At 37.3% G+C, this 25,060-nt stretch overlaps 3 protein-coding genes across 3 annotated transcripts; 1 reads left to right on the top strand and 2 right to left on the bottom strand.

Annotated features, from left to right (window-relative positions):
• Positions 1-1,632: 1,632 nt before the first annotated feature.
• Positions 1,633-2,847, bottom strand: LOC122418619 (uncharacterized). Its single transcript, XM_043432891.1, has one exon. It carries the CDS (start codon positions 2,845-2,847, stop codon positions 1,633-1,635), a length of 1,215 nt encoding a protein of 404 aa, XP_043288826.1.
• A 3,079-nt stretch (positions 2,848-5,926) lies between these two features.
• LOC122418599 (uncharacterized) lies at positions 5,927-7,012 on the top strand. Its single transcript, XM_043432872.1, has one exon. The coding sequence runs from the start codon at positions 6,058-6,060 to the stop codon at positions 6,997-6,999; it is 942 nt and encodes a 313-aa protein (XP_043288807.1). The 5' UTR covers positions 5,927-6,057; the 3' UTR covers positions 7,000-7,012.
• A 2,391-nt stretch (positions 7,013-9,403) lies between these two features.
• Positions 9,404-12,248, bottom strand: LOC122418618 (uncharacterized). Its single transcript, XM_043432890.1, has 2 exons — positions 9,524-12,248; positions 9,404-9,411 (listed from the first exon to the last, which is right to left on the bottom strand). The coding sequence occupies exons 1-2, from the start codon at positions 12,213-12,215 to the stop codon at positions 9,404-9,406; spliced, it is 2,700 nt and encodes an 899-aa protein (XP_043288825.1). The 5' UTR covers positions 12,216-12,248.
• Positions 12,249-25,060: the final 12,812 nt, after the last annotated feature.

The raw sequence follows: 25,060 nt of genomic DNA, 5'->3' as shown, positions 1-25,060 counted from the left end.
CCTTGGCTTCTCTCCAGGGCCGGGAGGCATTTTTCCCCATTTCTTGAGTTCCTTTTGCCTATTTGAAATAGAAAATCATGGGAGATTCCCGACTTTTAGCGGAGATATGAATTTCAGCTTATAACATCCAATACCATGATAAAAACTCGTTTTTTCACGAAATTGGAAGTGAAAACACGTTGCCTTGGCGTGTCTCGGGGCAATGAGAAATTTTTCCTTGTTTCTTCAGTTTCTTTTGCCTATTTGGAACTGAAGATCATGGTGGAAGGTCGATTTTCAGCAGCGACATGAATTTCGCCTTATAACATACAATTTCATGATAAAAACTCGTTTTTTCACGAATTGGAAGTGAAAAAACGTTGCCTTGGTTTCTCTCCAGGGTCGTGAGGTTTTTTTCCCGTTTCTTGAGTTCCTTTTGCCTATTTGAAATTGAAAATCATGGAAGAATCCCGACTTTTAGCGGAGATATGAATTTCTGCTTATAACATCCAATATCATGATAAAAACTCGTTATTTCACAAAATGGGAAGTGAAAACACGTTGCCTTGACGTCTCTCGAGGGCAATGAGAAATTTCTCCCTGTTCCTTCAGTTTCTTTTGCCTATTTGGAACTGAAGATCATGGGAGAATGTCGATTTCCAGCGGAGACATGAATTTCGCCTTATAACATACAATTTCATGATAAAAACTCGTTTTTCCACGAAATTGGAAGTGAAAAAACATTGCCTTGGCTTCTCTCCAGGGCCGTGAGGATATTTTACCAGTTTCTTGAGTTCCATTTGCCTATTTGAAATAGAAAATCATGGGAGAATCCCGACTTTTAGCGGAGATATGAATAGTAGATATACAAGGCCGGTTCTGGATACTTTTTTGCTGAGTCATTGTCACGATGACGTCATCATTTCGAAAGTTCTAGAACGTCATTTCAAAATATTCTATGAGACACCATTTCCTGTTTTACCGACTGAAAATTTCGGAAAAAGGTTGGATCTGTAGATGGCGCAATTTGAATCCAACCGAAATGACCAATCAGATGACGTCATTTCGAATGTTCCAGAATGTTTTTGAGAGAAGGGGTAATGGTATAAAGAGGTTGCAAGTTCTAAGCGCAGTTAATAGAGTCATCATGATGAACGCTTCAACACCAGACGAGATAAAGCTTCTGTGTCGTCTTCCACCATACTTCTGTAGCTATGATGATGTTATATCAAAGCATTTCGGAAGTGATTCGCCTGACGGAATATATGATTTTATCCACGACATACTGGAGTTTCAACGAAATTTGGAAAAAGTGAAACAAGAAAAAGTACTTTGTGCACGATGTGATGACATACGTGGATCAATTGAGATTATATACAAACATGTTCGCAGCTTACGCCGTGATATGGAGAATTTGAAAGAATTTGTAGAGATAATTGCTAATGAAGTAATAATGTAACAAGAATAAAAAAACACATGAAAACTCATTGTTTTTTATTTATCCTTAAACATTTTCGAACGTTTCTAATTAAATTTTATAATTTGATCATGTAAATGCGGGTGTTTGGGACGGAAAATAATCAATTCCAAGAATTCCTTGATTTTTTTTTCATAAAAAAATTTTACATTTTATTAGATTCGATAATACACAAATTATACCAGTTTCTTAACATTGCCACTTATTGGATTATATTCAATAATTCGATCATGTAGAATCAAGCAATATGCTGCGGTTTGAGCTGGAAAAGCACCTGCTGATTCAAATTCCAAACGTATATCCACTGGTCCTGATTTCAGAAACTCGTTTTGTTTCGAACAATCAATCACAATGAGTGGAGCGTATTTAATAAAATCAGCTTTGTTCAACATCGGTTCAGGCTCTTTACCATAATAGGAGGCCTGAAAGCTCGTATACATATCGTACAATAGAGCGAATTGATTATGAGCAATGTCAAGATTCAAATTTCCGTAAGGATAACATTGAGAATTTAGAAATAGTTTAACGTCTCGAAGGTTACAATGATCAAAATGACTCGCGTTTGCATTAGCAGTGCTATTTCTCGCTGTTTGAAATCCTACTATGACATATCGAGGTTTTTCAAGCTGGGTCGATGTTTTAACGACCCACACGTTTTTTGACGTCATGGGTAGTAGTGGATACTCATACAATTCCCATGTTCGAAAACTCAGTGCTATTGGTGGATCCTTTGCAATGAAGTTGAGTAATGAAATTTTTCGTTGGTCTGAAATTTTTATGTACGGTACCACCCATTCGATTTTCAGCAATGAGATTTTGAATTGCTCAGCTGGAGGAGTCTGCACAACGGCATTGGTATCGTTATTTGATCTCGTGAGAATCAGTTCATGTTTAGCATTAATGATGATTTGATTATAATCCTCAGCAAATCCCAGTATCAATGACAATGGAATACATAGGTCAAAGTAACCATCATTATCGATTAATGTACTCTCATCGTTACTCAACCAGCCAGCATTTTCCATCACAGACATTTGTTCAGGACTCTGAGACACGTAATTCTTCATAAGTGTTGTGAGACCGACATTTTTGTTACGATCAATTTCAATAGCATTGAGTTCATAACGTATTTCTTCGAACATATGGCAGATGGCGTTGTTAACTAATTTTGTATTTTGAACAGCATTTCCATCAACTTTCGTTAGTCTACCATAAACGTGTAGAAAGCTTCTACTTGGTAGGAGACACAAGTCCTGATGTTGAACGGCGATTCGAATTTCATCGTTGTTATTAAAAGTTGCCGATGCGAATGGTTGATGTGAGTGAAGTTCATAGTGCGCGATAGATTCATCAAAGATAATAGGTTTCTGTATTTCTAGAATTTTCTCCATGGTACAAAGCAAACTACAATAACACCGCAGATATGAATTTTTACTTTTCTCTTCTTCCAACTGCTCGAATTGTCAGACCCAATTTTTTCAGAAACTGAATGTTTGGACGTGTTAGATTTTTGAGAGATCTTGGGATTGGTTCTCTCGGATGTGTAACCGTCTTGAGAGATGTTCGATGACTGATTGGTTCTCGACATCTTGATTCACTCTTATAGTTTCGTACAACTCTTGTATCAAAAACTATTCCCATTATGCTGATTTTACATGTAATCGTATTGTTATAATTTCTCCTCGAAAATTTACCAATTGACCGTCTTGATCCACAAGTTTAAGTTGTAGATGATCTATTGACTGTACGGCTATTGGAAGATAAATGACGTGTGACGGTACTTCAACGATCTTATATCCCGGTGGAACGACTGGGAAAAATTCATGGATCGTATGTACTCGTTGTGCATTGATATATGCACCCGTGCTAATGTTGCACTCGACTCGTAGCGAATTAATTTTGAGAATCGTTACCGGTAACTCTGATTTGTGTATTTTATTGGCTTCTAGTCTGCGTGGGGTGAAGCCTAGCAGACGCCCAATCGAATCATTGGGTATAAAATTGATTTGTTGATTGCACTTGATCTCGCTGCACAGAGTATTGTTGTTCGGTCTTAGACTAATGGAGATATTCTTATCTGAAAGTGTACTTTGTAAGTAACGCTCGATGTCCTCAATTTCATAGCTCCCAGTGGGTATTGTGATGACTTCCTGCCCTACATAAAATTTGTTATTCCCCACATCGATATTGGGAATTGAGTTAAATGTGAGCAGTTCTACGAGCCCGAGAGTGTAGTTCTTGAATGGTGATAGTTCAATAGGTGGGAAATAGTGAGCCTCTAGAATAGAGCTCGTTCCCGAGAGAGTCAATGTGAAAGAATCACTCATGATAGTTGACGTTTAACTGGTACTTCACGTATTGTGAGATACTTTTTATAGTTCATTATTAAGAAATTTAAGACACAGGTGACCACACACCACTGTATCATAATCTTGATAATTTTTATAATTGTATTTGACAATGCTACCAACACCGAGATATTTCATGAGATCTTGCGGTGGTTGAAGATTTCCAAAGCTATCAAAGTAAACGACGTTATGATTGATTTTTTTGTATGCAACCCAGTGTGTGCCAGGACCATACTTATCATCCAAATTGACAACGGCAGATTCGTACTTTCGTGGTCCATTCCGTGGTAACGCGTTTCTCATATAAACTCCACGGAAATGTGGAATTTTCATAGCTTTGGCATATTTTGTGATATCTGTATCGGTGAGTGCTCGGTGTGGTAGCCTTATAGGTTTTTTGTTGGGTAGGGTTTCAGATGCAATCCCAGACCTTTTTTGTAGGGTTTCAGGTAGAGTCCTTTACCCAAAGCAATAGATTCCATAGTCTCATTGTGTCGTCTACTTTCTTCCAATTGACGTTTCGCAGCTCGCGCATCATTTATGGCTTTTGTTATACCCGCTGCACCCCCCGCAAGAGCCCCTGTTGCACTTAGCCCAGCAAACAGTGGTATGAGAAATGGTAGCAAACCCCCAATTTTCTCGGGTACTCGTAGGATCCGAGGTGATTGAAATTTGTTCTTTCCACCCGCTTTTTTCACAACATCACGAGCACTTTTTAATGCCGTTCTGATAGGATCAACCGTTCCAGGACGTATTGACATTTTAGCTGCATCAACGATCCGTTTGAACGCTATCTTTTTCTTATTAGGTTTCACTTGCATCCTCTTTGCACCTGGACTGAATGTCCGCCCCTTCACACCCAGACCGAGTTTGGTTTTAGCCTTCATGATATTCGCAACGCCCAAAGCTGCAGCTTTTTCACCGAAATTTGCGTCTTTTGCAAAAACACGCTGCCAAGCTTTGTCGTGGAGTACTCTGTCCGCTGCGTGTCGAGCGTCGATGTTTTCTCGATTTTTCGAATACGCAATGTCGTGCTCTTTGCAAGCCGCGTCGAGCGCATTAATTCCCGGATCACCTCGTTCGAGTCTCTGTTTCAGTTTAGTACCAGGACCACAATATTGATAGCCAGGTAAATGTAGTTCAACCGGAAGTTTATTGATGAGATCGTTGATAAGTCCTTTTCCACGTTTCTTCCGACGCTCGATCATTACTGAGGAGATACCGTTTTTAGACATCCTATTTATACTTTTTTTTCTCATCACCTACTGCACCATATTTTCCAGGCTGAACGCTTCCTGAAAATGGCTCACTGCCTGTTATTGTTTTAGCTTCCCAGTCAGATTTCTTAGTTCCACGATAAAATTGATCTTTCAAGTATTCCTTCATGCTCTGAGTTATGGGATTTTTATCTCGATTATCCATTTTCGTGTGTATGTATCGAAAGTTCGATGACAACTGAGAAATGTCTTTATAAGCGACGTACTTATACCTATTTCTCTCAGTCATGATCATGATGAGGTTTAATAATCAACCAATCAAATTATCTATAAAGAATTTTGATGAGTTCGTGCAACACGATGCTAAGAATAAACGTCATGGGGAGCTGTTACCAAGTAGTATACGTGCAGTATTTTGTGGTCCATCGAATTGTGGCAAGACCAACGCGCTTCTCACCCTCATTACACATCCCAACGGTTTGAGATTTGAGAATGTGTATGTGTATTCAAAGTCTTTGAATCAGCCAAAGTACATATTTCTCAAACGCTTACTCGAATCTGTGCAAGGAGTGAAATATTTTCCCTTCACCGATCACGAGCTAGTAATCAAACCGGAAGAAGCTCAACCAAATTCCCTCATGATTTTCGATGATATCGCTTGTGAAAAACAGGACAATGTGAGAGCATTTTTCTGCATGGGACGACACAAAGACGTAGACTGCTTTTACCTCTGCCAAACGTATGCACGTATCCCAAAACATCTCGTTCGTGATAATATCAATTTACTGGTTATTTTTAAGCAAGATGAAATGAATTTGAAACATATATACGATGATCACGTAAATACCGACATGACTTACAAACAATTTAAAAGTTTATGTTCAAAGTGCTGGAATGATAATAAATATGGGTTCGTGGTAATAGACAAGGATAGTGAATTGAACAAGGGTCGTTACAGGAGAGGATTCGATTGCTTTATATATTTATAATTTCAAACTTTATCGCACAGTTGAAATGCAACCTTAAAAGTGTGAATATGCACAGAGCCGAGCTGAATAAGGAAAAAAACATTTTACGCCGAATTGCCAGCGCGAGCGATGCGATTCGACGAAAACACAAAATGTTGAAATTGGGGAAAATGACGGCTGAGAAAGCCATGAGTGAAATTTTCAAACCCGTAATGAATCCTTTGGAGAAGTTGGTTGATCAGTCAGTAAAACAGGAATCAGCTATCAAGAAAGAACCGAATGAGGAGTCTTCCGTGAAAAAAGAAGATGAATTTATCGATAACGAAGATGATGAATTCGAACGTTCGTTTCAAACGGCTCACGGGGATATCTCGGAAGAGGATATTAGTTTTGAGGATGATGATAGTATTAAACGTGATGATTTGTCTCAAAATTACTTAAATATGTTTGACACGGTGGAAAAGAAAGAGCTGGATACATCGTATGGAGTACGAAAATTACAGGGAAATCGTTTAATGATCGGAAATTCACCAATTACGTTTGAGCGAAATATTATTCGTATCGGTGATAAGACTTTTGATCAAAGTGAGGGTTTATTGGAATTGCTGTTTAAAAAATCCCCCGATGAATCTCGAATAACGACAAACGATAGAGAAAATTATCGCAAAATTCTCAATTCGACAAACGCTTATAGAAAACATTATATTCATGATCACGCAATTCGCAATGATAATAGTAGAAAATTCAAAAATATAATTGCTCAAATGATTGATTCACCGATGAGAAAATCCTCACCAACGCGACACTCGGAACGATTGGGTAAAAGCTTACCGGGGTATAAAATTTTCAAAAGAAATAGTACCCTGGATTACGTTTATTGGGATGACCCTAATGAGCTGGTTGATAGACTGCGTCTTCTTTATGCTTCACAAGTTGCAGGCAATGCAAGTCACGTCAATGAAATAATTTCCATCATCGAGGAATTGCGTGAAGCTCAAATTATTTATTAGGTAGTACACACACTACTCGAGTTCAGTTAAATCATGAGTGTCGACGTGTTTGGACGACAATTGTCGAATAAGAGTGTTTCTCCGGGGAGCCGTGGTCCTCCTGGTAATGGATTTAAAATTACGCTCGATGGTCAATATGATATAGATAATAAGAGATTGTGTAATCTTGCTGAGCCTAAACTCGAGAATGATGCTGTTACTGTACGATTAATGCAAAATTTTGTTAAACAAGAAGTACGTCTCGTGTATACAATTACATCTTCCATGCGAAACCAGCTGGATGATCATGAAACCATGATTCGAGCTCTCGAAAACAATTTTAATGACAACTTAAACACCCAACGTATTAATCAGGATACACTAGCAGAATTGACGATGCGTAATTCTGAAATCATTGCACAATTGGAAGACAGACTGATAGCATTGGAAAAAATCCATAATATAAGCCAAAAACATCGAGTTGATGATAGCGAACTTTCAGACAAAAATAAACGAGAAACGAATCGTGAATCCGAGCATTTCGCAATTTTCAAGTAATTTTGGATCAACGCACTAGAATGAGTGAGAAGAAAAGAGTGGTGGTGGAAGAGCTTCACAGACCTGCCAGAAGAAACTATCCTCGTCGTCGTGTGGATATTCGAGGATTAGATGAAACTTGGCAGGCAGATCTCGTGGATATGACTGCGTATGCGCGATACAACAACGGTTACAAATATTTACTTACGATCATTGATATATTTTCAAAGTATGCTTGGGCGATGCCGATCAAGAGTAAGAATGGCAGAGATGTATCGAATGCTCTAGCAACTATACTTGCCGAGGGTCGCGTACCAAAAAAATTACATGTCGATCGTGGTAAAGAATTTTATAATAATGAATTCAAAGCCCTCCTACAACGTTATAATATTAAATTATACTCTACATTTAGCAATATGAAAGCATCAATATGCGAACGTTTCAATCGCACCGTGAAAAGTAAAATGTGGAAACAATTTAGTTTGCGAGGTACGTACAAATGGATAGACATTTTGGATGATCTGATTTCAAGTTACAATGACAGCAAACATCGAACAATAAAGATGAAACCTAAAGATGTAAACGTTCAAAATGAGAAAAAAATTCTACGCAATATTTATGGAGTTTATCGCGTGAGTGGTACGCAAAAAGTAAAGTTTAAAGTTGGTGATAGAGTCCGAATCAGCAAGTACAAGCATGTTTTCGAAAAAGGTTATACACCCAACTGGACAACCGAAATATTTACCATAAGTATGATACAAAATACCGATCCTGTTACATATAAACTTGTGGACTACCAGAATCAACCAATTGAAGGTGGTTTCTATCAAGAAGAGCTCACAAAAGTCAAATATCCGGATATTTACCTTGTGGAAAAAATAGTGCGAAAACGTGGAAATAAACTGCTCGTCAAATGGCTAGGTTTCGACAATTCACACAATACATGGATAAATGAATCAGATTTGTAAAGGTTTTTTGAATAAATACACACACACATACAAAAATGAGTTTTTTTATTTTTTCTTATAACCATATGGCACAGTATCCGTTGTGTGAGGTAACAGAATTCTTTTATCATCTTGCCAGCTCAAAGCTAATTTTTTCTGTTTTATCGTATAAACCTCATGTTTCTGACTCTGAATTAAATATTGATGTTTTATCGAATCGTGGTGATCAAATAAACATTTTTTATAATCTTCAAATGTTATTGTTTTCAATGTTGATCCTTTAATTCCTTTAGCCTTCTTTCTATCCCCATTCTCACTGAAAACCTTAAATGCGTATAATTTCGCTCGTAATCCAATAAATTCCTCGATTATTTTACCATTCATTTCATCTTTCATCAAACCAAGAACTTTTTTATTCACTAGTGGAATTCCATAAACGTTATTGCTGGGGTAATCGGAAGTGTCAAATTTTTGCAAATCTCGTTTGATATAATCATAAATGTTAGGAACAGTGAAATGATATAGAAGACTATCTGTATCGGTATACATGAGCTTTGCTTGATTTCCGAATGTTTTCTTGATATAATTGTAGTGGAAATCGTAAATGTATGTTTTCGATAGATCGAGAACCGAAAATCCAACGTAAATGGGTTTATTGAAAAGTACTTTGGTGCGATCCATCTCAATTATAACCATATCATTGTCAAATACTGTACAACTATGGAAATTTGGTTTTGCAATGAGAGCTTTTGCTCCATACCTTCCCTCCCACTTTGTCACGATTCTTACATCTTTATGTTTTCTCACATTTTCCATTGTTTTTCCAAAAACTGCGTTGTTCATTAATTTATAAAAGTTTTTTTCAAATTCATTATTGGATTTTTTTCGCAATTCTGTATTTAAATCTATGTATTTTTTCAGCCATGGGGCTTGGTTAAATTTTAGAATTCTGTGAATTTTGGTTAGTTTCATTCCCAGGTTTAAATATTGTTTTAAATTTCGATAATGTAGTATATATCTATGTTTGGAATGAAGTGTCGTTATCAATTTTGATTGTTTACTATTGGGTGGTGTGTAATGTTCCGGACAAAGTGGGAGATCTTTATGTAGCTCGAAAAGTTCTTCAGGGTATTCCAAGTCTACTTCGAGTATGTAACCAATAGGCGAATCATCTGGAACGTTGAATATATCTATATGTGATATCCATTCGAAACCATCATAGGGTAAAAACAGACTCATAGCTCCACCGTACAGATTATTCACGTCAAAGTACATGAGATATGTTTCCTCTTTGCTTGGATAGAATTTTTCATTCATGTATCTATTGTTTGCTTGAGCATATCGGTTCGAGCACTGTGCTACTCCACCGCGAAGACCACTCTCGATAAACAAAATTTTCTCAACATCAGTGAGAAGCTCAAGCTCCACCCCGGTACACTTGAGCATCGCATCAAAAGCAAGCCCCGGAGCCGTGAAATAATGCAGAGGGTCCAATTTGTAAGTAGAAAAGCAGTTGCGTCGAAAATTTTCAAATATGTCAGCCAAAAGCAGTACATCAGTTTTCAAATATAAATCCGAATATTCAGCTAATGAGGTGATTTTGAACGCATTCCAAACTTTCATTGCATGATCGTAGTCTTGGTCGGAGATTTCCTCGTTGTTGAGTTTTGAATAAAAATGCTCTTTTGATGGCAACTGCTTTTCATCGAGTTTTTCCCAAGAATCAATGTATTCATAAGGAAATACTCCCTTTCTTGAGAGCATTTTGAACTCCTCCACACTATTACAGTGTTTTCGGGTAATCGATTTATCATGGTCATTCAGGTAAGATGACAATTTGTCAAGACTGCTTGGCATGAACCTGAATGAATCGATGAAGCGTAAATTTACATTTGTGCCTGAGACGTATTTTGTGAAAGAAATATATCTATCTTTATTAATTGGAAGAAGTTTAACCGTACCATCGAATCGTGTAGCCAGAGATTTAATGAGAAAATGTGAGTCGTAGCCGGAGAGATTGTGAAAAACTATTGGAATGGTGTGGGACTTGGTATAGTTCAAATTACACCCTTGATGCGCAGCACCGCGATACTTACCAGTAAAATGACAATGATCACGGTGCTTCACATCAGTGTGAGTGAATGGCTGCTCACAGATATGACACATTTCAGCATTTTTATACGCTATTTTTTCGTCGGTTGTGAGCGGTTTCATAGGCAAGATATTATTCACACGAGAATCAACCATTTGCGCTATTAACAATAATTGATCGATGAACCACTCGATACAATCAGATCCACGTTTTATTGCAAAATTTGAGAGCGTCTCGTCAAAGGCACATTGTAAATAATACGCTACACTGTGTGGGACATGCTTTTGACACTGTATATCATTTCCAGTTGGTTCGAGAATACTCTCGAGATCGGCATACACAACGAATGGTACTGATTCTTTGTACCGATAATTTTTGAATTTCAATATTTTGTTTTCTTCGTCCGGTAACACCATTTTCGCCTTATTTAGACTCAAGCAATCGCGTTTATGATTTTCAAAAGAACTTTGCAGTTTGAAGTGATTCAAGCAGTTATCACAGAACCATGTGCGTTTATCATAGTTTGTTACCTGTGAACTCAGTAGACGTGACAAATTACGAATCCAAGCAAAGTGATAAATTGGTTGGAAATTGTTCTCATCATCCACTTCCATACCAATATTACTCGCCACCATGAGAAGGTGAATCGTTGGTTTTTCCGATTTATTTTTGCTCAAGTATAACGGTACAATTTCACTTTTTTGTTTGCATTTTTCAATACCATATACGTTGATTGTCAAATTATTCATTTTTTCAAATTTAGGAATACTGTTTAAGGTAATTGGAAAGTTTATACCGTCATGCTTGAGCTCTGATAAATATTGGGAGTATGAACTAAGTTTATCTACATTCTTATGCATTGGATGAAGGGCTGCTGTCACAGCCCACAGAAAACAAAATTCATCATCGTTTTTTATATTTACGACAGCCTTCTTCTTCTGTATGTCGTGAGGCAACGTAACAAATGTTGACAAAGCTCCACGCAACGGTGAGTACTGATTGATATTGACTACGAGGTTTATGATTTCACGCAACGACCAACCGGAATCACGTTCTTGAAAATCCTCGATTTTCGTCAACAGCTGATCCGTTACATTTTCATCGAACCATCTTTTAATGTCTGTAGCGGCGAGGATTGCTTCATTTCTCGTATTGAAAAATTTCTTCTCTTCGATTATTTCACCATTTTTCATTGTAGAAAATTCACACGCCAATACAACGTTCACTTTCAGATTTCCCACTTTTTGTATTAAATTTGCTAATCTTTTAACTGTGGATACTTTTGCATCATACAGGAATGATCTCAGATCCTTGTGAAGGAGATTCACCACTGCACCGGTTCGGATACGACTGTTAAAAGCTGTTTCGAGATCTACCCAGCGAATACGATCAGTCGTTTTTTCACGCGCGCCAATATTTCCACCACGTCTCTGATCATTCTTGAATTTTTCACGCAATGATATGAGCAATGATATAGTTGTTTGAATTTTCGTTTTTTCACCACTCGATAGATCACAATTTTTCAATATTTTATTTAATAATTTGATATTACGAGTTCCATATTTCATCCATTTATCTACTTGATCACCGGATGCATTTTTTAATAATTTATAGGCTTTTTTCATCAAGCTTATTAGTTGCAAACACTTTTTTGATTCCATTGTGTATAGATCGTAATTGTGCACAGGTTAGGAAATCAATGAAAAATCACACGAGTACCGCTCTATTTATACTCGAGCATGAGCAGAGATTTCAATGGAAAAATGATTCACCGAAAAAAAAAATTCAAGCAATAATCCTTATCTGATTAGTATATTCCAGAATGTGCGAGTAGATGGCAGCATTCACGATGGAAAATATAACTCATGATAAATAATATCAATAGAGTATTCTGGATCATTCGGGATAGATGATGTCATTCAGAAAAAATTCAGGGAGAAGGGGTAGATGAGTATAAAAGGCTGAATTTTTCATGAAGTCCATCAGTCAAATGCGAGATCGAAATAAGGATCGTCGAGAGTTAAAAACGAGAATCGAATTATTTTTGAAAAATATTCAAGAACTTCGAAAGCTCATTCAATTGAAAAGTGATACAAATAATCTCACAAGAAAGTTGTCACAATTATATTTATATCAAGAACAGTGATCTCAGTAATATGGATTTGTCGGTAATCAACAAAGTCAGTCGCATGGATAATTTCCTGCCAACGAAGAAGTTCGTAGATTTGGAGCCTGGAAAAATCTACAAAATCACTGGGTTGAAGCAAATAAATACAACATTCGGAGGACAAGTCACAATGGAACTTGAGAGCGAATTTCAAGTATTTCTACCAGCCAGAATCACCAAAGCATTCCAAGAACATCCTGAGGAATTTCAAAAAATGACTCAAGCATCTATCGAAAATCATCTTCATGTGCGCCCTTTGGGTGGAAAATATAATCAGTGTGAATTTATTTATATGTAAAAACATTTATTTTCATGTAAACATTTTTATTTCCATGCAAAATTGTTGAAAAATGTATAACAACAATCAACGAATAAAAATGTAAAAAACATATTTTCGTATTAACTTTTTTTTAAACTTTATGTGTAAAAATATTTACGATTTGAGTTAATTGGTTGGCATACTGTGAGAAAAATATATTTATTGAATTGTTTAATAGAAAACTGGGCTCTGAAAATATGAGATCGAGTAAAAAGAATAAGAGAATGTTGAACTCTCGATCGACGTGCCGAATGTTCCATGCTGGTGTGCGTGGAGCACACGAGTACGACTTGATTTCTTCTTCTCACACGGACACGAAATTAGATATATTTTAGTTATGATTATTTTCTGAGTCAGAATGTGAAACGTATCGTCAATCGAACATGCAGAAAGGGAGTGAGGCAGGTCAGCGCGAAATAAAGAAAATACAAGAAATTATAGATCGTCCGTTTATTCGAGAAATAAAGTGTTGTTACAGAGAATGCAGAAGAGAAGCTTCTGTCCGCTGAAACGCGCAATTCCCTACAATAAACGAGAGAAAATACTTCGTAAAATTCATAGACGAATTTATCCAAAGATCGGGTTACAGGGTTCCACTACGGAAACATATGTGTTATAAACGTTCGCAGGTAATAATTTCAAATTTTTTCTTGGATCATAGAGCAAACTTATTTCGCGTCACTCGGTGACCCAGAAAAAAATAAATAATTATTACGTGGCTGGCTCCGCAGAGCATCATGTTACAAGCATGCTCGAACTATCACGGATTTGTTGTTCTGTAGTGCGGCTCATAACTGATGTCATATTTGAAAGATGAGTTATTTTCTTTCTTAATCAGTAATTGATATTTCTCTCTTTTTATCAGCACTATTGTTAGATTTCAAAAACTTGAAAACATTTATGTATATTCATCATACAGATTTTCAGAAAAAAATTGACATTTGAGACAATTTATGATTAACGGTATAGGTCCATCGAATTCGTCGGTATCCGTTTTTTGATAGTGTTTTCGACATCGGCGATAACTCATGAAATGCTCATCGATGCGCCATTCTTTAGGAAGTCTGTCCCATACGTCGTCAATGTCCTTCCAGGCATGGGGTTAGAATAAATTCTTGAGGAAGACAAGCGATATCCTCCGTCTTCATTGCTCTCAGACTTCCCAATGTAGCGAAGATTCTTAAGGATCGTGGAAATGATGAATTTTCAACACCATGCTTCAAATACCATTCCTTCAAACGTTGAACATTTTCAAAGGCACAATTGTATTCGCGTACCCCATTGTGATACTTGTAATGCTGATATATTGGCGTGGGTAATTTTCGCAATGCGGGGCAACCCAAATCCTCCATATTAATGATCAACTTTGAATCTCCTATAATATCTGTGATCCATTGCTGTTTTTCCAACCCTTTCACATAAACTAAATTCACATTTTTTAAAATAATGTCAAATACGTTCTTTAATTCATCATAAGGAATATCACCAGCATTCCATGGAATACCGTGATGGTTACGTTCACACCACTTATTCTGACTCTTATATTTGGCTGGCAAACTATCCCATTCACATGGAGGCTTAACTAGAAAGCATCCAAACTCCTCGTAAGCTTCCGCACTGGGATAAATTTTAATGACGGCTAGCTCTTTCAATACGAAATTATTGATAGGCATCTTGAAACCTTGCAAATCTAAAATGGCTTCCATTGCTCAGCTTATTTTTTACAGTATCGTAATGCTCAAGGGTACAGCATAAAGTGACGATGAGGGGTAAAATCTCCTTTTATAGGATACACCCCCACTATGACACACATTTTTCCAGAATTTTAAAATCGGGATGACGTCATCAATCAGATTTAAAAATTCTTGGAATGTATCAGGAGCGACTATTAGCTGTGACATCTATGATTCCAACATTTTTCCGAAATTTTCAGTCGGTAAAACAGGAAATGGTGTCTCATAGAATATTTTGAAATGACGTTCTATAACTTTCGAAATGACGTCATCGTTCTAGAACGTTCGAAATGATGACGTCATCGTTCTAGAACGTTCTCGAAGGTTCTGACTCGCTTCGTTAGGTGACTCGCATTACCCCGCAAGATCGAGAACATTCAAAATGATGACGTCATCGTGACAATGACTCAGCAAAAAAGTATCCAGAATTTTCGAAATGATGACGTCATCGTTCCAGAACATTCGAAATGATGACGTCATCGTTATTTTCGAAATGATGACGTCATCGTTCCAGAACATTCGAAATGATGACGTCATCGTTCTAGAACGTTCGAAATGATGACGTCATCGTTCTAGAACGTTCGAAATGATGACGTCATCATGACAATGACTCAGCAAAAAAGTATCCAGAACCGGCCTTGTATATCTACTATGAATTTCTGCTTATAACATCCAATATCATGATAAAAACTCGTTTTTTCACAAAATGAGAAGTGAAAACACGTTGCATTGGCGTGTCTCGATTGCAATGACAAATTTTTCCCTGTTTCTTCAGTTTCTTTTGTCTATTTGGAACTGAAGATCATGGTGGAAGGTCGATTTACAGCGGAGACATGAATTTCGCCTTGTAACATACAATTTCATGATAAAAACTCGTTTTTCCACGAAATTGGAAGTGAAAAAAAATTGCCTTGGCTTCTCTTCAGGTCCGTGAGGATTTTTTCCCCGTTTCTTGAGTTCCTTTTGCCTATTTGAAATTGAAAATCATGGAAGAATCCCGACTTTTAGCGGAGATATGAATTTCTGCTTATAACATCCAATATCATGATAAAAACTCGTTTTTTCACGAAATTCGAAGTGAAAACACGTTGCTTTGGCGTGTCTCGGGGCAATGAGAAATTTCTCCCTGTTCCTTCAGTTTCTTTTGCCTATTTGGAACTGAAGATCATGGGAGAATGTCGATTTCCAGCGGAGACATGAATTTCGCCTTATAACATACAATTTCATGATGAAAAATCGTTTTTCCACGAAATTGGAAGTGAAAAAACATTGCCTTGGCTTCTCTCCAGGGCCGTGAGGATATTTTACCCGTTTCTTGAGTTCCATTTGCCTATTTGAAATAGAAAATCATGGGAGAATCCCGACTTTTAGCGGAGATATGAATTTCTGCTTATAACATCCAATATGATGATAAAAACTCGTTATTTCACAAAATGGGAAGTGAAAACACGTTTCATTGGCGTGTCTCGATTGCAATGACAAATTTTTCCCTGTTTCTTCAGTTTCTTTTGTCTATTTGGAACTGAAGATCATGGTGGAAGGTCGATTTACAGCGGAGACATGAATTTCGCCTTACAACCTTCAATTTCATGATATAAACTAGTTTTTTCACGAAATTGGAAGTGAAAAAAAATTGCCTTGGCTTCTCTCAGGGTCGTGAGGATTTTTTCCCCGTTGCTTGAGTTCCTTTTGCCTATTTGAAATAGAAAATCATGGGAGATTCCCGACTTTTAGCGGAGATATGAATTTCTGCTTATAACATCAAATATCATGATAAAAACTCGTTTTTTCACGAATTGGAAGTGAAAAAACACTGCCTTGGTTTCACTCCAGGGTCGTGAGGTTTTTTTCCCGTTTCTTGAGTTCCTTTTGCCTATTTGAAATAGAAAATCATGGGAGAATCCCGACTTTTAGCGGAGATATGAATTTCTGCTTATAACATCCAATATCATGATAAAAACTCGTTTTTTCACAAAATGAGAAGTGAAAACACGTTGCATTGGCGTGTCTCGATTGCAATGACAAATTTTTCCCTGTTTCTTCAGTTTCTTTTGTCTATTTGGAACTGAAGATCATGGTGGAAGGTCGATTTACAGATGAGACATGAATTTCGCCTTGTAATTTCCACGAAATTGGAAGTGAAAAAACATTGCCTTGGCTTCTCTTCAGGGCCGTGAGGATTTTTTCCCCGTTTCTTGAGTTCCTTTTGCCTATTTGAAATTGAATATCATGGAAGAATCCCGACTTTTAGCGGAGATATGAATTTCTGCTTATAACATCCAATATCATGATAAAAACTCGTTATTTCACAAAATGGGAAGTGAAAACACGTTGCCTTGACGTCTCTCGAGGGCAATGAGAAATTTCTCCCTGTTCCTTCAGTTTCTTTAGCCTATTTGGAACTGAAGATCATGGGAGAATGTCGATTTCCAGCGGAGACATGAATTTCGCCTTATAATATACAATTTCATGATAAAAACTCGTTTTTCCACGAAATTGGAAGTGAAAAAACATTGCCTTGTCTTCTCTCCAGGGCCGTGAGGATTTTTTCCCCGTTTCTTGAGTTCCTTTTGCCTATTTGAAATAGAAAATCATGGGAGATTCCCGACTTTTAGCGGAGATATGAATTTCTGCTTATAACATCAAATATCATGATAAAAACTCGTTTTTTCACGAATTGGAAGTGAAAAAACACTGCCTTGGTTTCACTCCAGGGTCGTGAGGTTTTTTTCCCGTTTCTTGAGTTCCTTTTGCCTATTTGAAATAGAAAATCATGGGAGAATCCCGACTTTTAGCGGAGATATGAATTTCTGCTTATAACATCCAATATCATGATAAAAACTCGTTTTTTCACAAAATGAGAAGTGAAAACACGTTGCATTGGCGTGTCTCGATTGCAATGACAAATTTTTCCCTGTTTCTTCAGTTTCTTTTGTCTATTTGGAACTGAAGATCATGGTGGAAGGTCGATTTACAGAGGAGACATGAATTTCGCCTTGTAATTTCCACGAAATTGGAAGTGAAAAAACATTGCCTTGTCTTCTCTCCAGGGCCGTGAGGATTTTTTCCCCGTTTCTTGAGTTCCTTTTGCCTATTTGAAATTGAAAATCATGGAAGAATCCCGACTTTTAGCGGAGATATGAATTTCTGCTTATAGTATCCAATATCATGATAAAAACTCGTTATTTCACAAAATGGGAAGTGAAAACACGTTTCATTGGCGTGTCTCGATTGCAATGACAAATTTTTCCCTGTTTCTTCAGTTTCTTTTGCCTATTTAGAACTGAAGATCATGATGGAAGGTCGATTTCCAGCGGAGGCATGAATTTCGCCTTATAACATACAATTTCATGATAAAAACTCGTTTTTCCACGAAATTGGAAGTGAAAAAACATTGCCTTGGCTTCTCTTCAGGGCCGTGAGGATTTTTTCCCCGTTTCTTGAGTTCCTTTTGCCTATTTGAAATTGAAAATCATGGAAGAATCCCGACTTTTAGCGGAGATATGAATTTCTGCTTATAGTATCCAATATCATGATAAAAACTCTTTATTTCACAAAATGGGAAGTGAAAACACGTTGCCTTGGCGTGTCTCGGGGCAATGAGAAATTTTTCCTTGTTTCTTCAGTTTCTTTTGCCTATTTGGAACTGAAGATCATGGGAGAATGTCGATTTCCAGCGGAGACATGAATTTCGCCTTATAACATACAATTTCATGATAAAAACTCGTTTTTCCACGAAATTGGAAGTGAAAAAACATTGCCTTGGCTTCTCTCCAGGGCCGTGAGGATATTTTACCAGTTTCTTGAGTTCCATTTGCCTATTTGAAATAGAAAATCATGGGAGAATCCCGACTTTTAGCGGAGATATGAATTTCTGCTTATAACATCCAATATCATGATAAAAACTCGTTTTTCCACGAAATTGGAAGTGAAAAAACATTGCCTTGGCTTCTCTCCAAGGCCGTGAGGATATTTTACCCGTTTCTTGAGTTCCATTTGCCTATTTGAAATAGAAAATCATGGGAGAATCCCGACTTTTAGCGGAGATATGAATTTCTGCTTATAACATCCAATATAGTGATAAAAACTCGTTATTTCACAAAATGGGAAGTGAAAACACGTTGCATTGGCGTGTCTCGATTGCAATGACAAATTTTTCCCTGTTTCTTCAGTTTCTTTTGCCTATTTGGAACTGAAGATTATGGGAGATTGTCGATTTCCAGCGGAGACATGAATTTCGCCTTATAACATACAATTTCATGATAAAAACTCGTTTTTTCACGAAATTGGAAGTGAAAAAACGTTGCCTTGGTTTCTCTCCAGGGTCGTGAGGTTTTTTTCCCGTTTCTTGAGTTCCTTTTGCCTATTTGAAATAGAAAATCATGGAAGAATCCCGACTTTTAGCGGAGATATGAATTTCTGCTTATAACATCCAATATCATGATAAAAACTGGTTATTTCACAAAATGGGAAGTGAAAACACGTTGCCTTGGCGTCTCTCGATTGCAATGACAAATTTTTCCCTGTTTCTTCAGTTTCTTTTGCCTATTTGGAACTGAAGATCATGATGGAAGGTCGATTTTCAGCGCAGACATGAATTTCGCCTTACAACATACAATATCATGATAAAAACTCGTTTTTTCACGAATTGGAAGTGAAAAAACATTGCCTTGGCTTCTCTTCAGGGCCGTGAGGATTTTTTCGCCGTTTCTTCAGTTCCTTTTGCCTATTTGAAATTGAAAATCATGGAAGAATCCCGACTTTTAGCGGAGATATGAATTTCTGCTTATAACATCCAATATCATGATAAAAACTCGTTTTTTCACGAAATTCGAAGTGAAAGAACGTTGCATTGGCGTGTCTCGATTGCAATGACAAATTTTTCCCTGTTTCTTCAGTTTCTTTTGCCTATTTGGAACTGAAGGTCATGGTGGAAGGTCGATTTCCAGCGGAGGCATGAATTTCGCCTTATAATATACAATTTCATGATAAAAACTCGTTTTTCCACGAAATTGGAAGTGAAAAAACATTGCCTTGTCTTCTCTCCAGGGCCGTGAGGATTTTTTCCCCGTTTCTTGAGTTCCTTTTGCCTATTTGAAATAGAAAATCATGGGAGATTCCCGACTTTTAGCGGAGATATGAATTTCTGCTTATAACATCCAATATCATGATAAAAACTCGTTTTTTCACGAAATTCGAAGTGAAAACACGTTGCATTGGCGTGTCTCGATTGCAATGACAAATTTTTCCCTGTTTCTTCAGTTTCTTTTGCCTATTTGGAACTGAAGGTCATGGTGGAAGGTCGATTTCCAGCGGAGGCATGAATTTCGCCTTATAACATACAATTTCATGATAAAAACTCGTTTTTCCACGAAATTGGAAGTGAAAAAACATTGCCTTGGCTTCTCTCCAGGGCCGTGAGGATTTTTTCCCCGTTTCTTGAGTTCCTTTTGCCTATTTGAAATAGAAAATCATGGGAGATTCCCGACTTTTAGCGGAGATATGAATTTCTGCTTATAACATCAAATATCAATAACATGATAAAAACTCGTTTTTTCACGAATTGGAAGTGAAAAAACGTTGCCTTGGTTTCTCTCCAGGGTCGTGAGGTTTTTTTCCCGTTTCTTGAGTTCCTTTTGCCTATTTGAAATTGAAAATCATGGAAGAATCCCGACTTTTAGCGGAGATATGAATTTCTGCTTATAACATCCAATATCATGATAAAAACTCGTTATTTCACAAAATGGGAAGTGAAAACACGTTGCCTTGACGTCTCTCGAGGGCAATGAGAAATTTCTCCCTGTTCCTTCAGTTTCTTTTGCCTATTTGGAACTGAAGATCATGGGAGAATGTCGATTTCCAGCGGAGACATGAATTTCGCCTTATAATATACAATTTCATGATAAAAACTCGTTTTTCCACGAAATTGGAAGTGAAAAAACATTGCCTTGTCTTCTCTCCAGGGCCGTGAGGATTTTTTCCCCGTTTCTTGAGTTCCTTTTGCCTATTTGAAATTGAAAATCATGGAAGAATCCCGACTTTTAGCGGAGATATGAATTTCTGCTTATAGTATCCAATATCATGATAAAAACTCGTTATTTCACAAAATGGGAAGTGAAAACACGTTTCATTGGCGTGTCTCGATTGCAATGACAAATTTTTCCCTGTTTCTTCAGTTTCTTTTGCCTATTTAGAACTGAAGATCATGATGGAAGGTCGATTTCCAGCGGAGGCGTGAATTTCGCCTTATAACATACAATTTCATGATAAAAACTCGTTTTTCCACGAAATTGGAAGTGAAAAAACATTGCCTTGGCTTCTCTTCAGGGCCGTGAGGATTTTTTCCCCGTTTCTTGAGTTCCTTTTGCCTATTTGAAATTGAAAATCATGGAAGAATCCCGACTTTTAGCGGAGATATGAATTTCTGCTTATAGTATCCAATATCATGATAAAAACCCTTTATTTCACAAAATGGGAAGTGAAAACACGTTGCCTTGGCGTGTCTCGGGGCAATGAGAAATTTTTCCTTGTTTCTTCAGTTTCTTTTGCCTATTTGGAACTGAAGATCATGGGAGAATGTCGATTTCCAGCGGAGACATGAATTTCGCCTTATAACATACAATTTCATGATAAAAACTCGTTTTTCCACGAAATTGGAAGTGAAAAAACATTGCCTTGGCTTCTCTCCAGGGCCGTGAGGATATTTTACCAGTTTCTTGAGTTCCATTTGCCTATTTGAAATAGAAAATCATGGGAGAATCCCGACTTTTAGCGGAGATATGAATTTCTGCTTATAACATCCAATATCATGATAAAAACTCGTTTTTCCACGAAATTGGAAGTGAAAACACGTTGCCTTGGCGTCTCTCGATTGCAATGACAAATTTTTCCCTGTTTCTTCAGTTTCTTTTGCCTATTTGGAACTGAAGATCATGATGGAAGGTCGATTTTCAGCGCAGACATGAATTTCGCCTTACAACATACAATATCATGATAAAAACTCGTTTTTTCACGAATTGGAAGTGAAAAAACATTGCCTTGGCTTCTCTTCAGGGCCGTGAGGATTTTTTCGCCGTTTCTTGAGTTCCTTTTGCCTATTTGAAATTGAAAATCATGGAAGAATCCCGACTTTTAGCGGAGATATGAATTTCTGCTTATAACATCCAATATCATGATAAAAACTCGTTTTTTCACGAAATTCGAAGTGAAAGAACGTTGCATTGGCGTGTCTCGATTGCAATGACAAATTTTTCCCTGTTTCTTCAGTTTCTTTTGCCTATTTGGAACTGAAGGTCATGGTGGAAGGTCGATTTCCAGCGGAGGCATGAATTTCGCCTAATAATATACAATTTCATGATAAAAACTCGTTTTTCCACGAAATTGGAAGTGAAAAAACATTGCCTTGTCTTCTCTCCAGGGTCGTGAGGATTTTTTCCCCGTTTCTTGAGTTCCTTTTGCCTATTTGAAATAGAAAATCATGGGAGATTCCCGACTTTTAGCGGAGATATGAATTTCTGCTTATAACATCAAATATCATGATAAAAACTCGTTTTTTCACGAATTGGAAGTGAAAAAACACTGCCTTGGTTTCACTCCAGGGTCGTGAGGTTTTTTTCCCGTTTCTTGAGTTCCTTTTGCCTATTTGAAATAGAAAATCATGGGAGAATCCCGACTTTTAGCGGAGATATGAATTTCTGCTTATAACATCCAATATCATGATAAAAACTCTTTTTTTCACAAAATGAGAAGTGAAAACACGTCGCATTGGCGTGTCTCGATTGCAATGACAAATTTTTCCCTGTTTCTTCAGTTTCTTTTGTCTATTTGGAACTGAAGATCATGGTGGAAGGTCGATTTACAGCGGAGACATGAATTTCGCCTTGTAATTTCCACGAAATTGGAAGTGAAAAAACATTGCCTTGGCTTCTCTTCAGGGCCGTGAGGATTTTTTCCCCGTTTCTTGAGTTCCTTTTGCCTATTTGAAATTGAAAATCATGGAAGAATCCCGACTCTTAGCAGAGATATGAATTTCTGCTTATAACATCCAATATCATGATAAAAACTCGTTTTTTCACGAAATTGGAAGTGAAAACACGTTGCCTTGGCGTGTCTCGGAGGCAATGAGAAATTTTTCCTTGTTTCGTTAGTTTCTTTTCCCTATTTGGAACTGAAGATCATGGTGGAAGGTCGATTTTCAGCGCAGACATGAATTTCGCCTTATAACATACAATTTCATGATAAAAACTCGTTTTTTCACGAAATTGGAAGTGAAAAAAAATTGCCTTGGCTTCTCTCAGGGTCGTGAGGATTTTTTCCCCGTTTCTTGAGTTCCTTTTGCCTATTTGAAATTGAAAATCATGGGAGATTCCCGACTTTTAGCGGAGATATGAATTTCTGCTTATAACATCCAATATCATGATAAAAACTCGTTATTTCACAAAATGGGAAGTGAAAACACGTTGCATTGGCGTGTCTCGATTGCAATGACAAATTTTTCCCTGTTTCTTCAGTTTCTTTTGCCTATTTGGAACTGAAGATCATGGTGGAAGGTCGATTTCCAGCGGAGGCATGAATTTCGCCTTATAACATACAATTTCATGATAAAAACTCGTTTTTCCACGAAATTGGAAGTGAAAAAACATTGCCTTGGCTTCTCTCCAGGGCCGTGAGGCATTTTTCCCCATTTCTTGAGTTCCTTTTGCCTATTTGAAATAGAAAATCATGGGAGATTCCCGACTTTTAGCGGAGATATGAATTTCTGCTTATAACATCCAATACCATGATAAAAACTCGTTTTTTCACGAAATTGGAAGTGAAAACACGTTGCCTTGGCGTGTCTCGGGGCAATGAGAAATTTTTCCTTGTTTCTACAGTTTCTTTTGCCTATTTGGAACTAAAGATCATGGTGGCAGGTCGATTTTCAGCAGCGACATGAATTTCGCCTTATAACATACAATTTCATAATAAAAACTCGTTTTTTCACGAAATTGGAAGTGAAAACACGTTGCCTTGGCTTCTCTCAGGGTCGTGAGGATTTTTTTCCCGTTTCTTGAGTTCCCGTTCCCTATTTGAAATTGAAAATCATGGAAGAATCCTGACTTTTAGCGGAGATATGAATTTCTGCTTATAACATCCAATATCATGATAAAAACTCCTTATTTCACAAAATGGGAAGTGAAAACACGTTGCAATGGCGTGTCTCGAGGGCAATGAGAAATTTCTCCCTGTTCCTTCAGATTCTTTTGCCTATTTGGAACTGAAGATCATGGGAGAATGTCGATTTCCAGCGGAGACATGAATTTCGCCTTATAACATACAATTTCATGATAAAAACTCGTTTTTCCACGAAATTGGAAGTGAAAAAACATTGCCTTGGCTTCTCTCCGGGGCCGTGAGGATATTTTACCCGTTTCTTGAGTTCCTTTTGCCTATTTGAAATTGAAAATCATGGGAGATTCCCGACTTTTAGCGGAGATCTGAATTTCTGCTTATAACATCCAATATCATGATAAAAACTCGTTTTTTCACGAAATTGGAAGTGAAAACACGTTGCCTTGGCGTGTCTCGGAGGCAATGAGAAATTTTTCCTTGTTTCGTTAGTTTCTTTTCCCTATTTGGAACTGAAGATCATGGTGGAAGGTCGATTTCCAGCGGAGACATGAATTTCGCCTTATAACATCCAATTTCATGAAAAAAACTCGTTTTTTCACAAAATTGGAAGTGAAAACACGTTGCCTTGGCGTGTCCCAGGGGCAATGAGAAATTGTTCCTTGGTCCTCCAGTTTCTTTTGCCTATTTGGAACTGAACATCATGGTGGAAGGTCGATTTTCAGCGCAGACATGAATTTCGCCTTATAACATACAATTTCATGATAAAAACTCGTTTTTCCACGAAACTGGAAGTGAAAAAACATTGCCTTGGCTTCTCTCAGGGCCGTGAGGATTTTTTCCCCGTTTCTTAAGTTTCTTTTGCCTATTTGAAATAGAAAATCATGGGAGATTCCCGACTTTTAGCGGAGATATGAATTTCTGCTTATAACATCAAATATCATGATAAAAACTCGTTTTTTCACGAATTGGAAGTGAAAAAACATTGCCTTGGTTTCTCTCCAGCGTCGTGAGGTTTTTTTCCCGTTTCTTGAGTTCCTTTTGCCTATTTGAAATTGAAAATCATGGAAGAATCCCGACTTTTAGCGGAGATATGAATTTCTGTTTATAACATCCAATATAACGATAAACGCTCGTTATTTCACAAAATGGGAAGTGAAAACACGTTGCATTGGCGTG

Source organism: Venturia canescens, unplaced genomic scaffold (genome assembly GCF_019457755.1).
Source record: "Venturia canescens isolate UGA unplaced genomic scaffold, ASM1945775v1 PGA_scaffold_15__1_contigs__length_3012046, whole genome shotgun sequence".
Taxonomy (NCBI): Eukaryota; Metazoa; Arthropoda; class Insecta; order Hymenoptera; family Ichneumonidae; genus Venturia; species Venturia canescens.
This window is presented reverse-complemented; position numbering and strand designations above follow the sequence as displayed.